The sequence below is a fragment of the Trichosurus vulpecula genome, chromosome 5, assembly GCF_011100635.1.
Source record: "Trichosurus vulpecula isolate mTriVul1 chromosome 5, mTriVul1.pri, whole genome shotgun sequence".
Taxonomy (NCBI): Eukaryota; Metazoa; Chordata; class Mammalia; order Diprotodontia; family Phalangeridae; genus Trichosurus; species Trichosurus vulpecula.
Window position 1 is genome coordinate 303,410,568 of NC_050577.1, and position 11,701 is coordinate 303,422,268.

Here is an 11,701-nt window from a genome sequence, read left to right on the forward strand (position 1 = left end):
GTGGGGCTACCGTCTGTGGCCAGTGTCTGCCCTTGGCTCCCAAACCCATCACCCAACCTCATTGCCTGGAGCTTCCGCCCCTTCTGGTGCTAATCGGGAGCCAGGCTGGAGCCTGCAGGGGCACGAGACAAAAAAGCATGACTTTGTGGCCTGGTCCCCATGCCCTCGAGGGCCCAGACTGACTCAGCGTCTTCTTCCAGGACACTGCTGGTGAACCGCTTTACAAGCTCTTCAAGGCCATTAAGCACCAAGTGGAGAAGGGCCCCGTGGACGCTGTGCAGAGGAAGGCCAAGTACACCCTGAACGACACAGGGCTGCTGGGGGATGATGTGGAGTACATCCCACTGGTGAGCCCCAGGGCCCATCCCCCACCATGCTCCTCTAGAGGGCTGCACACGCGCATGTGCGTGCGGGTGTGACTGCATGTGGGACCCAGGTGGGCTCAGCCGTGCCTGTTTAGCCGTGGCTGATGTTCTCCAAGTGCTCCATCCATCATCCTGGGCTCTCAGCAGCTGCTCCCCCCACTCCTTCCCCAGGCTGCCTTCTCGGGCCCTGAAGGACAATCTTTCTAGTTCCTGGAGTGGGGAAGGGTACTCCAGGCACCATTGTTCCACTAAGCTGCTAGTGTCTTTCTGAATTGTTTCTTTGCTGATGTGTCTGTTTCCAAGGCCTATCATGTCACTGAGGCCTCAGGCCTCGTGGAAGCTGGAGCCTGTGAAATGTGCCTCTTCCAGTTATTCCTAATGAGAGCCTTAGTGTGCCCTGTCCGTGGACATGGCAGGAGAGGCAAGATGTGGGCCTTTTTTCCTTTCTGGGGCTGGAGCCCTCACTAATGGAGAGTTGGAGATTATCCTGGCTAAGGATGAGACCAGATATTCCAATCGGCATCTCTGCCAGAGGGGTTCAGTGGGAGGGGTGGGGATAGCCACCTGAAGGGAGATGCCACCCCACCCCCTCCTGAGAAAAGAAAGGGCTCAGATGGAGCTCCCAGACCAAGAGGAAACCCAGCCCTACCCTCAGAGAGCCTGGAGGGGGACAGAACAGGGCCTGGGAACTGACCATTGGAGCATTGGCCTGGAAGGGATGGCAGACCCTGAGGGCCCTGTCCAACCCATACAACCCATCTTCCCACAGACTGTGAATGTTATTGTTCAGGAGGAAGGTGTAGATGCCATCCCTGTCAAAGTCCTCAACTGTGACACCATCACCCAAGTAAAGGAGAAGATCATTGACCAAGTGTATCGAACACTGCCCTGCTCGAGGTGGCCCAAGGCTGAGAGCGTCGTCCTGGGTATGCACACACGTGCGAGTGCACATACACGTGCGTGAGCACACACACACACACACACACACACACACACACACACACACACACACACACGCACGCACGGGCTGGGCATGGGCTGGTGAGGCGGGCTCAGAACCAAGGCATCCCAGACAGAGACCTGGAGCCGGGTAAAGGGGAAGGAATTTCTGTGACCTATCTAGAAAGGCATTTTGGAGCCAGATAGAGAAGCAGGCCCCAGGTAGGAAAAGAAGCAGAGAAAGCTGTGCCCCAGAAGCTTAGGGAGGAGACTGTCCTGGAGGATGGGAGGGAGGGCAGACAGGTCAGCAGTGCCAGGCAAGGAAGAGGAGGAGGGCTCCCAGGGCCTCGGATGAGGAAGGAGATCACCAGGAACCTTGGACAGAGAAATTTCAGCTGAAGGATGAGCTCAAGTGCACAGGGGAGCAGAGCGAGAGAAATGAAGGCAGGAGGGGAGAAAGTGGCCAGGCTGGGCAACAGGGAGTTTTGAGGCCATAGTACAGTAAAGGGCAAATTTTCTTAAAGATGGACATGATTAGAGGCAGTGGGAAAAGAGGACGAGAGAGAGAGGGAGAGAGAGAGGGAGAGAGATGGAGAGAGAGAGAGAGAGATATGGAGAGAGGGAGAGGAGAGAGGGAGGGGGAGAGAGACACAGGGAGGGAGAGAGAATGGGGTGGGGGTGGGGTTGGGGATGGGGAGAGGACAACATTCGGGGGACAAGCTGCTGGCCTAGGAGGGCTTTGAAGGCCCAGTGGGTGGCTGGAGGAGAGAATGTTTGAAACATCAGCTGTGGGGAGTGGGACAGAGAATCAGTAGGAAGGCATAAAAGGATCATCTTGTGTGTGCAGAGCCCAGGTGAGATTAGTTAGACAAGGCATTTGTGGTCACTTTGGTCATGTGACTTCTCTAGACGGTGGGAGCTGTGCAGGACTGTGTTTGGCAGGGACTGAGTGGGGCTGGGATCGGGGAGGTGTGAGTAGAAGGGGCAGAAAGTCTCTGAATCTGTCTCTGAATCTTGATGGGCCAAGATTAGGAGGGGGACCCCAGCATGAACAGAGCAGGGCTGGTGGGCCTAGAGAACAGAGGAGTGGGGGAGGGGGGAATCCTGGGCCAGGGGAGAGATGGCAGAATGGGATGTTGTGGCCCAAGAGCGGACGCTCCGAATCCCGGGTCCTGGCCGGAGCAGACATAGAGGTGATGGAGGGAGAAGATGAAACTCTAGCCATCCCTTTGTGGGGCTGACGTGAAGGCAAGAGGCAGGTCATGGGAGGCAAAGAGGCTGATGAACTGGGAGGCTGGCCCCCTACTTGCCTGGGAGGTTGTAAAGGTGACTCCTGCTCAGGCTCAGGTTACACAGGATGTCACTCCAGAAAATTGCTAAGGTGAAGGATTCCTTTGTCGGATTTGGCATTTTTAAAATGGGTCACCTGAACCCTGTGGCATGTCATGACACATAAGTGAGCTGAGCTGTCTCCCCACAGAGTGGCGTCCTGGATCCACGGCCCAGATCCTGTCAGACTTGGATCTCACCTCACAGCGTGATGGCCGCTGGAAACGGATCAATACACTCATGCATTACAATGTAAGTTTGGCCACGGCCTGGGCCCCTCACCATCTCAGCCATGTTCCCCCTATCCCACGGCCCCTCACCATCTCAGCCACATTCTCTCCATCCCATGGGCCCGCACCATCTCAGCCCTGGACCCCTCACCATCTCAGCCACATTCCCCCATCCCCTGGGTCCCTCACCATCTCAGCCATGCCCTGGGTCCTTAGCTGGGCCAGGGAGGCCATCAGTCCTGGGGGTGACCATGGGAGGGGGCCATGGTCCCAGAAGCTCTAGAGCTACATGACAGTCATGTCCTGCCAGGTCCGAGATGGGGCCACCCTCATCCTTTCCAAGATGGGGATCTCCCAGCAGCCCGAGGACAGCCAGCAGGACCTGCCCGGAGAACGTGAGTGCCCTCTTCTCCCTCCCCTATCTCTTTCCTCCTTGTCACCATTGATGGGCCACTCACTTCCCTTTCGTGCCTCAGTTCCCTCCAGAACCCTCAAGGGCTTAGAGGAGTTAGAAGCTCTCAGGCTGCTGGGTGGTGCCACAGTCCAAGGGGGCTTCCTGATGGAGGGAGATCCTTGTTTCTGATTTCTCCTGGCTCCCGGGACTCCACACCCTTCTCAGACCACCCTCTCCCCACTCCAGGCCATGCCCTTCTGGAGGAGGAAAACAGAGTGTGGCACCTCGTGAGGCCCACAGATGAGGTGGAAGAAGGGAAATCCAAAAGGGGTAGCATGAAGGAGAAAGAGAGGACCAAAGCTATAACGGAGATCTACCTGACCCGCCTGCTCTCCGTGAAGGTGTGTCCGCCCGCCCGCCTGCCCTCAGAACCGGGGCTGGGAGCTGTGCTCCTGCCAGCAGCCTCTGACTCCGGCTTCTCTCCTGTCCCCGCAGGGCACACTGCAGCAGTTTGTAGATAACTTCTTCCACAGCGTCCTGACCCCCAGCCCAACTGTCCCGCCGGCCGTCAAATACTTCTTTGACTTCCTGGATGAGCAGGCAGAGAAACAGGAGATCAAGGATGAAGACACGATTCACATCTGGAAAACCAATAGGTGATGGCCGGGAGGGAAGGGGGCCCTATCCACATCTGGAAAGCCACGACAGCCTGGCGACTCTGCCCATTCTACTGCCATGGCGGGGCTGAGGGTGACCCTGAATTCTGCTCTGTCTTTCTCCCGCTAGCTCCTGCACCCTTGGATGTACCCCTGTCACCATGCTATTTGACCCCCCTTGGTTTACCCTCTGTGGTCTCCCCCAAGTCTGGGGCCTCTCTGTGGCCTCCTCCCTCAGTTTACCCTGTGGTCTCCCTAAGTCTGCCCTCTTCCCTCAGTTTACCACTCCGATTCTGGGTGAACATCTTGAAGAATCCTCATTTCATCTTTGATGTCCACGTCCCAGAAGTCGTTGACTCCTCCTTGTCGGTCATCGCTCAGACTTTCATGGATGCCTGCACTCGGACAGAACACAAGCTGAGCAGGGTGAGTGGCCCCTTGGGCCTCCCCAAAGCCTGGTCTTTCCCCAACCCCTGATTTCTCCTCCTCCGTTTGAGCTGAGAGCTATGAGGCCTTGGAGGGGGCCCCTCTTAGACTGGTGCTTTGCATCCATCCAGGATGGGCTGGGGGAGCTTCTCCCCATTCTCTGCTCTCAGGCCTTTATCTGGTTGGAAGGCTGTTCACAGCCCCTCAGACACCCAGTGTGGGGACGGGGAGCCACATTTCAGAGCTGAGAATGTCAGCTTGTAGGGACTGTAAGAGCTAGAATGAGAGGCCATTGAGTCTAGCTGCCTCATTTGGCATATGAGGAAATTGAGGCACAGAGCAGTGACTTGCCCAGAGTCACACAGCTAGTAAATCCTTAAGGAAGGATTTGAATCAATGCTCTTTCCACAGCACCACCTAGCCGGGGTGGGGCCTGACTGTGGGCTTGGAAGCCTATTTGGGGGGTGGGGTGCTTTGATCTTATCCCATTGCTATCTTGCTTTTATATCACCTTCATTTCCCAGTAATCCCTTCCCTCCTCCCTACCTGGCCACCTGTCCCTCTTGACAAAAATTAAAAAAAAAAAATGAAAAAAGCCATTTGGTCATTCAGGAGACCTGGATCACTCTGGCATCTTCTCGGTGACCTCCCTGCCTCAGTTTCCAGATGGGGAAGGCTAAGAATCAGAGAGGGAAAATGGTCCACACAGCAACATGGGGAAAAAGCTCAGACTGGATTTCAGCTCCTCTGCCAGGGGCCCACTTTCCCCCTGGGCAGTGTTTGGCCGCTGTTCTGGCTGGAGCCAATGGCTCTCAGGACTTCTGGGGAGGTGCCAGAAGCCAGCTCCCCGTGCCCCAACTGGGCAAGTCTCCCTCAAGAGCCAGCCCTCTTCTCCAACCCCCTACCTCTGCCCTGCTCATCTGGCCCCCCAACCCATCTCTCCCCTGCTCACTCCTTCCTCTGCCTGCCCAGGACAACCTTCCCCTTCTCCCCAGGCACAATCTGTGCCTCCATGAGCTTGGGGTCCAGGATCTTGGTATGACTCTCTTCCCTTCTCCAGGTCTCACTTTCTTCATTTGTCAGATGGGTGTAAGCTAGTCTCTTGCTCCTTCCAAGGAAGTGCCAGGAAGGCTCCTTGAGCCCCTTGGGTACTTTAGGGACAGCTGGGCCTGGGGGTCACTGACATCCCTCTTCTTTCTCAGGACTCTCCCAGTAACAAACTGCTCTATGCCAAAGAGATTTCCACCTACAAGAAGATGGTGGAGGAGTGAGTATGCCCCTATCCTGCCCTCTCCCCTACTTTTTTTTTTTTTGGAGGGGGGAAGGCAAGACAATTGGGGTTAAGTGACTTGCCCAAGGTCACACAGCTAATAAGTGTGTCAAGTGTCTGAGGCCGGATTTGAACTCAGGTCCTCCTGACTCCAGGGCCGGTGCTTTTCACTGTGCCACCTAGCTGGCCCCTCCCCTACTTATTTTTCTCTGGCCTTAGAGCCTGGGACAGAGAGCAGTTTGCTCTTCCCAGAACCCTCTCTGCTTGGGCCATGGTCCCTGCATGCATGCTCCTGTCTTGGGTCTGGCCAAGGGGGGGTCTGACCAGGGGCCTCGTGTGGCCTCAACCTGCACAGGGAGGTAGGTGAGTGGCTGGAGAGACCAGGTTTAGTGGGAAGCGCCGGACCCCTTAGTCCCTCTGCAGCTGGTGACCTCTCTACTCATCCGTCCATTTGACTGTCTGTCCCTCCAGCTACTACCGAGGGATCCGACAGATGGTACAAGTGAGCGACCAGGACATGAACACCCACTTAGCCGAGATTTCCCGGGTAAGGAAGGGGGAGTGAGGGAGCAGCCTTTTCTTTCTCTTTCTCCTCCCCTATCTCAATGAATGGGGCCCCTCCCCAGCCAGACCCCCCCCCACCTTCTCCAATGAGTCACCTGCCATAGCTGGGGGGGAGAAGGGGACTGCTTCATTGTAGGGTTGGGCCTGGGCCAAGGCTCAATGGGCTGGGAACGCAAAGTTATGCTAATGAGGCGTGGGGGGTATGGAAATGAGGAGAGGGGAGGGAAAGCAGAAAATGGGTTAGGGGTTCAGGGTTGTTGCAGCAGCTGTGTGGGTGGCTTTGGAGTGGGAAAGGGACGCCTGGATGGGGCTGGGATTATGTGTGCACACATGTGTGGCTGTCTTGCTATGTGACTGTGACTGTTTGTAACCTCCTGATGTTGGGTGTCTGTCTGAGAACCTGTGGCTGTGTAGATGATGGGTGCACATGTGTGCGTGTGTGTGTGTGTGTGTGTGTGTGTGTGTGTGTGTGTGCGCCCTAACGTGTGCTGAAGACCCAATTCTACCTCCCTTCCCAGCAGAGAAGACCCATTAGCACATTCTCCAACTGTGCTGTCCCCCTGTCCCTGCTCTGGCCTCCTGTGCCTTCCCTTCCCTGATGGTCACAGAGTTGGTTGATGTCTCCCCACAGGCACACACAGACTCTCTGAACACCCTCGTGGCCTTGCATCAGCTGTACCAGTATACACAGAAATACTATGATGAGGTAGGTGGAGGGTGCTAGGAAGCAGGGGGGCTGGAGATGGGGGAGGGCCCGTGGCTGCCCTTGGAGCCTTGAATTGGGGCCCTGGGGAGTCCCTCAGACCACCTCAGCAGCCCCTGCACCGAGGTCGCTGGGACTCTTCAGCTCATCGTCCTGTGTACCCCCCTCAGATCATCAATGCCCTGGAGCAGGACACTGCAGCCCAGAAGATGCAGCTGGCCTTCCGCCTACAGCAGATTGCAGCAGCTCTGGAGAACAAGGTCACAGACCTCTGACACCCCTGCCCGGCTCTGGAGAACAAGGTCACAGACCTCTGACACCTCCTGCCCGGCTCTGCCAATCGTTCTCCTCTCTCCTCGTCTGAGGATGATCATGTCCCATTTTAAAATGTACAATTCTACAAGAAAGAGAAATTGTGGTTTTGTGGATCAGCCAAGTGAGATGTGAAAAGGATTTGAACTGTAAATTCATTCTGATGGAGCTTGCGCACGTGCTCGCTCTCCTGTGGGTGTCAGTAGACCTCTCTCTTCTTAGAAATGTAGACGTCGCCTTCGTAGCCTCAAGAGGCATGGCCAGGGCTGGGGCCCGGGGCCCCCTAGAGGGCTCCCTCCCAGCCCAAGATGGCCGAGGGCTGCTGCACCACTCCTGCCCGCCCAACTAGCATGGAGGAGATGAGCCAAGTCCTCAGGGGATCCCACTCCTGCTGCCTGTGGGCATCAACAGGATGAGTTCTGGGTGATCAGGGGCCAGCTGGACTCCAGGCTGCCAAGACACCAGCCACCCACAGGCCACAGCGTTTGGGGTATTTCCTAAGTGATTTGTAAACGTGCCTTATTGATCCCCTGATGCTTGTGGAGGGACTGAACCAGGCTCAAAGTCAACAGCAACCCCTGGTTCTTTCTGTGCATGGCCAGCCAGCTGGGGGCCTGAGGCTCACCCCTGAGATTCTCTCTGGCTCTCAGGACTGGCCATCTTGACGTCCTGTGACGTCTTAGGGTACCGAAACCGGCCCGCTGTGCCAGCTCTGAGCTGCCTGAGGTCTGAGTATCTACCTGCCTGTCCTTATCACTCAGCTGCCATCCGTTGGCATCTCGAGCCTCTCTGTATCTTTCCCAGGAGGTGAGAGACAAAATTCGGTACGATTTTCCCCAGCAAGAGGGATGGAGCAGCCTAGCCCCCACCTACCTGCTCCCATCCCACCCCCACCCCCCACCAGGCTCCTGCATATGGCCACAGCTGAGGACCTTGGCGGGTGTGGTGGAGGGTCCATGCCTCTGCCTGCCTACAGCTCTGATCACCGGCCCAGAGAGTGGCCAGTGAATCAGCCTCCCCGGCAGGCCATGTGGACTGTACCCAGCCACGTGGGGCGTCAGACGTCCCGCTGTGTGTTGGCCACATGAGGCTGCGTGGAAGGTTGGACACATGGGACTTTTTGTCGTGTCTAGTGTTGAACACATGAGGTTTTGTCAAATGTGGAATGTCTGTGTCCCGTCAAGTGTTGGCCCTGTCATGAATCAGACATTAGATGTCACGTTCGTGGAGCATTGAATGTCAGAACTGTGTGATAGCACATAGAAGGCTGAGTGTCCAAGACCACATGAGGGGGGAGCAGCCCCTTGAACACGTTAAGACTATGCTGAGCACATCTGGCCCTGTTTGGTGTATGAGCTGCCACGGCATCATGGTGCAGGACGCTGGACACACGGCCAGCCCATGTGGCCTGGGCTGCTGTGGGAAGAGACAGACTGGGGGGAGTCTCCTCCGCATCCCCACCCCTCTCCCCTGTGGAAATCTCATTCATTGTAAACCAAATACAATGTGTTCTTTTTCATACCTGCCGGAGGCTTGTCGTTTGTCCCACTGTCTACGCTGCTTCCCCCCCACCCCCATACATACACTGTCTACACCCCTGCCTCTGGTCCCAGGCAGCCCTCGGTGACAATGTCAGTGACTACAATGACAAGGGAAGACTTGAGTGTTTGGGATCCCTAGCCAATGACCATGAGGGGCAAGGAGGGGGCACCTGGGGACCAGGCCCTGAGGACCCCCTTGCAGGCAGGCAGACTTGGACCTGTGGGGGTGGGGTGGGAGGGAGGTGGAGATGTTTGCCCACTTAGCATCGGGTGCCCCATTGTCCCTGCCAGCAGGGTGCCTTTTACCCCACCATCACCTGGGCTGCTGGGTCTCCTAGAAATATCTCACCTGAGTGCACACACATGTCCAGGCTCACATGAGAACATGGATGCATACACATGAGCATGAGATACATGAGCCTGTATGAGCGCCCCCATGACTACTGGTGCCAGCCATCTTTCATTTTTCCATTCTTCCCTTCTCTTCCTCTCCCCCCCTACTCCTCAAGGTCCCCATGCCAAGCCCCAGGGGCACCCCATCTGTCTCCCTGGCAGCCTGTGCCAAGCCTGCTGTGCACAGGGGGCTGTGATACCTTCTCGGTCTGCCAGGCTGGCACCTTCACAGCTCTGAGGGTCTAGAGGGAGGAGGGGCCATGTCCACCCAACCCCTGGGGGGGACACTGGGTGGACCTTGAGGGCCATGGCCAGGGCAGTCCTTCAGTCCCAAGCCAAGCCCATCATTCCTATTTCAGCTTAGGGCTCCCCAAGGTCTTCTTGTCATGTGTGGAGGGGAAACAGTCCTTCACCCTGAGATGGGGTGGGGGTGCAGAGTTGCAGAGGGCACAGCACTGAGAGTGCTGACCAGAGAACCAGTCTATGATCACACAGCTCATTTGCTCTCTGGGCCTCAGTTTCCCTGTATTTACAACAGATCTCATAATCCCTTCCCAGTTCTGATGTTCTGGGAGTTGGATAATTCATTTCAAATAATCTATGACCCTGGTATAGAGAGGCTCAGAATGGCAGAGTGGGAGAAAGGGCCCCACCCCCTACCCAACCAAGATCCCCTCCTATAGTGCCAAGTGGCTGGCTCGCTAGCCTCCACTGGAAAGTGACAGAGCGCTCGCTATCTCCTCTTCACTGCCAGCCAGCTCAGACTATTAGGGAGCCCAGATCTGAGAAGGGCTGTCCCTGGCTTGGGGTCCCACAGATAGTGGCAGTGAGGGTACTTGAATCTAGTGACTCACCCATCTTCTCAGACTCTGCAAGCAGGATGTGAGTGAAGGCCCTGGATTGTATTCAGTTCAATCCAACAAACAGTTATGTGCCAGGCGCTGGGGCAAGGCTCTGGGGATTTGTTTAGTCATTTCAGTCGTGCCCAACTCTCTGTTACACCATTTGGGGTTTTCTTGGTAAAGATACTGAGGGGTTTGCCATTTCCTTCTCCAACGCACTTTACAAATGAGGAAACTGAGGCGGAGGATCAGAGCAGACTTCCCAGAGGAGGTGGCCCCAGAGCGGAGCCTTCATGAAAGACAAGGCTCCAGAGACAGAAGTGAGGGGGAAGTGTGCTCCCAGCATAGGCAAATGCTCAGAAGTGGGAGATGGAGCTGGGAGAGGAGGGAACAGCCTGTGAGCTGGTTTAGCTGAAACAGTGGGAGGAGGAGAGATAGTGACAAAAGTCAGAACAGTTATTTGGTGCCACTGTAGAAGGCCTTGAATACCAAGCCAAGTAATGTTTTCTGTTGGCCTGCTAGCACTGCCCCTTACTGCCTTTTTCTTTTCCTAGGCCAGGCCAGCCCAGCCATGGGGAGTCCCAGATTTAAGGGGCTCCTGATCTCTCCATCACCCACTTTAAACCTGCGTGAAACTAAGTCATTTGTACCAAGGCCTCCCACAGAGAAATTTAGCCTGACACAGTGGGAAAAGCTCTGGCTGGAGCCAACTCCTACCTTCCTGTGGAACTCTACTCAAGTCCCTTCTCTTCTGTGGGCCTCAGTTTCCCCCTCTGTTGAATGGGCAGTTGGCCTGGCTTATCTCTCCACATTTGGGGCTATCTACATAGAGGAAATAACCAAACGGGGAGAGGGTTTGAGAGAGAAGATGAGACTGTGAGCTGGGTCTGTGGGTGAGTATTTGGGTGGAGGGGAGCTGTACCCGGGAAAGGAGTGAGCAGCAGGAGAAAAGGGGCCAGCAGGACCCCTGCAACTTCCTCTCCTTGTTCACACATGAGAACATTTGATTCTGAGTCTGTTTGGCTCTGTTTGTGCTCAACAGACACGGGGCTCCCTCCCTGACACCATCCCCTCCTCCAAACCTCCCCAAATCTACAGCAAAGTGTCACCCTCCCAACCTAAAGCGGCCAGCGTTACCAGGGCTATTATCCCATGCTACACAGGGGAATACTGAGGCCCAGACAGGTGAGGGTCATGTGACTATTTAAGGGTCCAAACTCAGGTGGAACCCAGTTTCTGCTCCCCAGTTCTCAGTCAGGGGATCCTGGGGATGAATGACCCTGCAAGGATGGCCAGAATTCCAATAAGCAGGGATGGGGTCAAGCCCTAAAACAAGCTCCTCTGGGCACAGCCCTCCCCCCGCCCCTGCTGCTTCTACCTGAGTCATCAACTCCAACAGGGCCTGGCACACAGGAAGCGTTTAATAAATGTTGATGGACCTAGCCAGAGGTTTGGTCAGTACAGACTCACAAACCTTGCCCCCAGAAGGAGGAAAGGGGTTAGGATGGGGCAGGGACCCTGGCTAAGAAGGAGATGCCTGAAGTGGAGGTGCCTGGCCGGAGATGGAGCAGGGCTAACAAAGGCTGAGAAGAATGCACTTGCCTGACTTCCTGCAAATCGAATCAAAAACAATTTTAAGCTGAAAAGAATGAGGGAGGAATCATCGATTTAGAGTAGGAAGGTCCTTAGAAGCGGTCAAGACCACCCCCGCCCCACCTCCCTTGAGAGATGATGAAA

At 55.8% G+C, this 11,701-nt stretch overlaps 1 protein-coding gene across 4 annotated transcripts in view; it reads left to right on the plus strand.

The window, feature by feature from the left end:
- Nucleotides 1–8,709, plus strand: part of PLXNB2 (plexin B2) — a 94,845-nt gene extending 86,136 nt beyond the window's left edge. For all 4 annotated transcript variants that reach the window (XM_036762132.1, XM_036762133.1, XM_036762134.1 and 1 more), the window contains 11 exons: nt 201–347; nt 1,135–1,291; nt 2,785–2,885; nt 3,174–3,258; nt 3,504–3,658; nt 3,753–3,913; nt 4,192–4,339; nt 5,542–5,606; nt 6,081–6,156; nt 6,805–6,879; nt 7,047–8,709. In XM_036762132.1, coding sequence (XP_036618027.1) covers nt 201–347; nt 1,135–1,291; nt 2,785–2,885; nt 3,174–3,258; nt 3,504–3,658; nt 3,753–3,913; nt 4,192–4,339; nt 5,542–5,606; nt 6,081–6,156; nt 6,805–6,879; nt 7,047–7,151 — 1,275 coding nt within the window. In that variant the 3' untranslated portion in view covers nt 7,152–8,709. The remainder of the gene's footprint in view (nt 1–200; nt 348–1,134; nt 1,292–2,784; nt 2,886–3,173; nt 3,259–3,503; nt 3,659–3,752; nt 3,914–4,191; nt 4,340–5,541; nt 5,607–6,080; nt 6,157–6,804; nt 6,880–7,046) is intronic.
- The last annotated feature ends 2,992 nt before the right edge of the window (nt 8,710–11,701 follow it).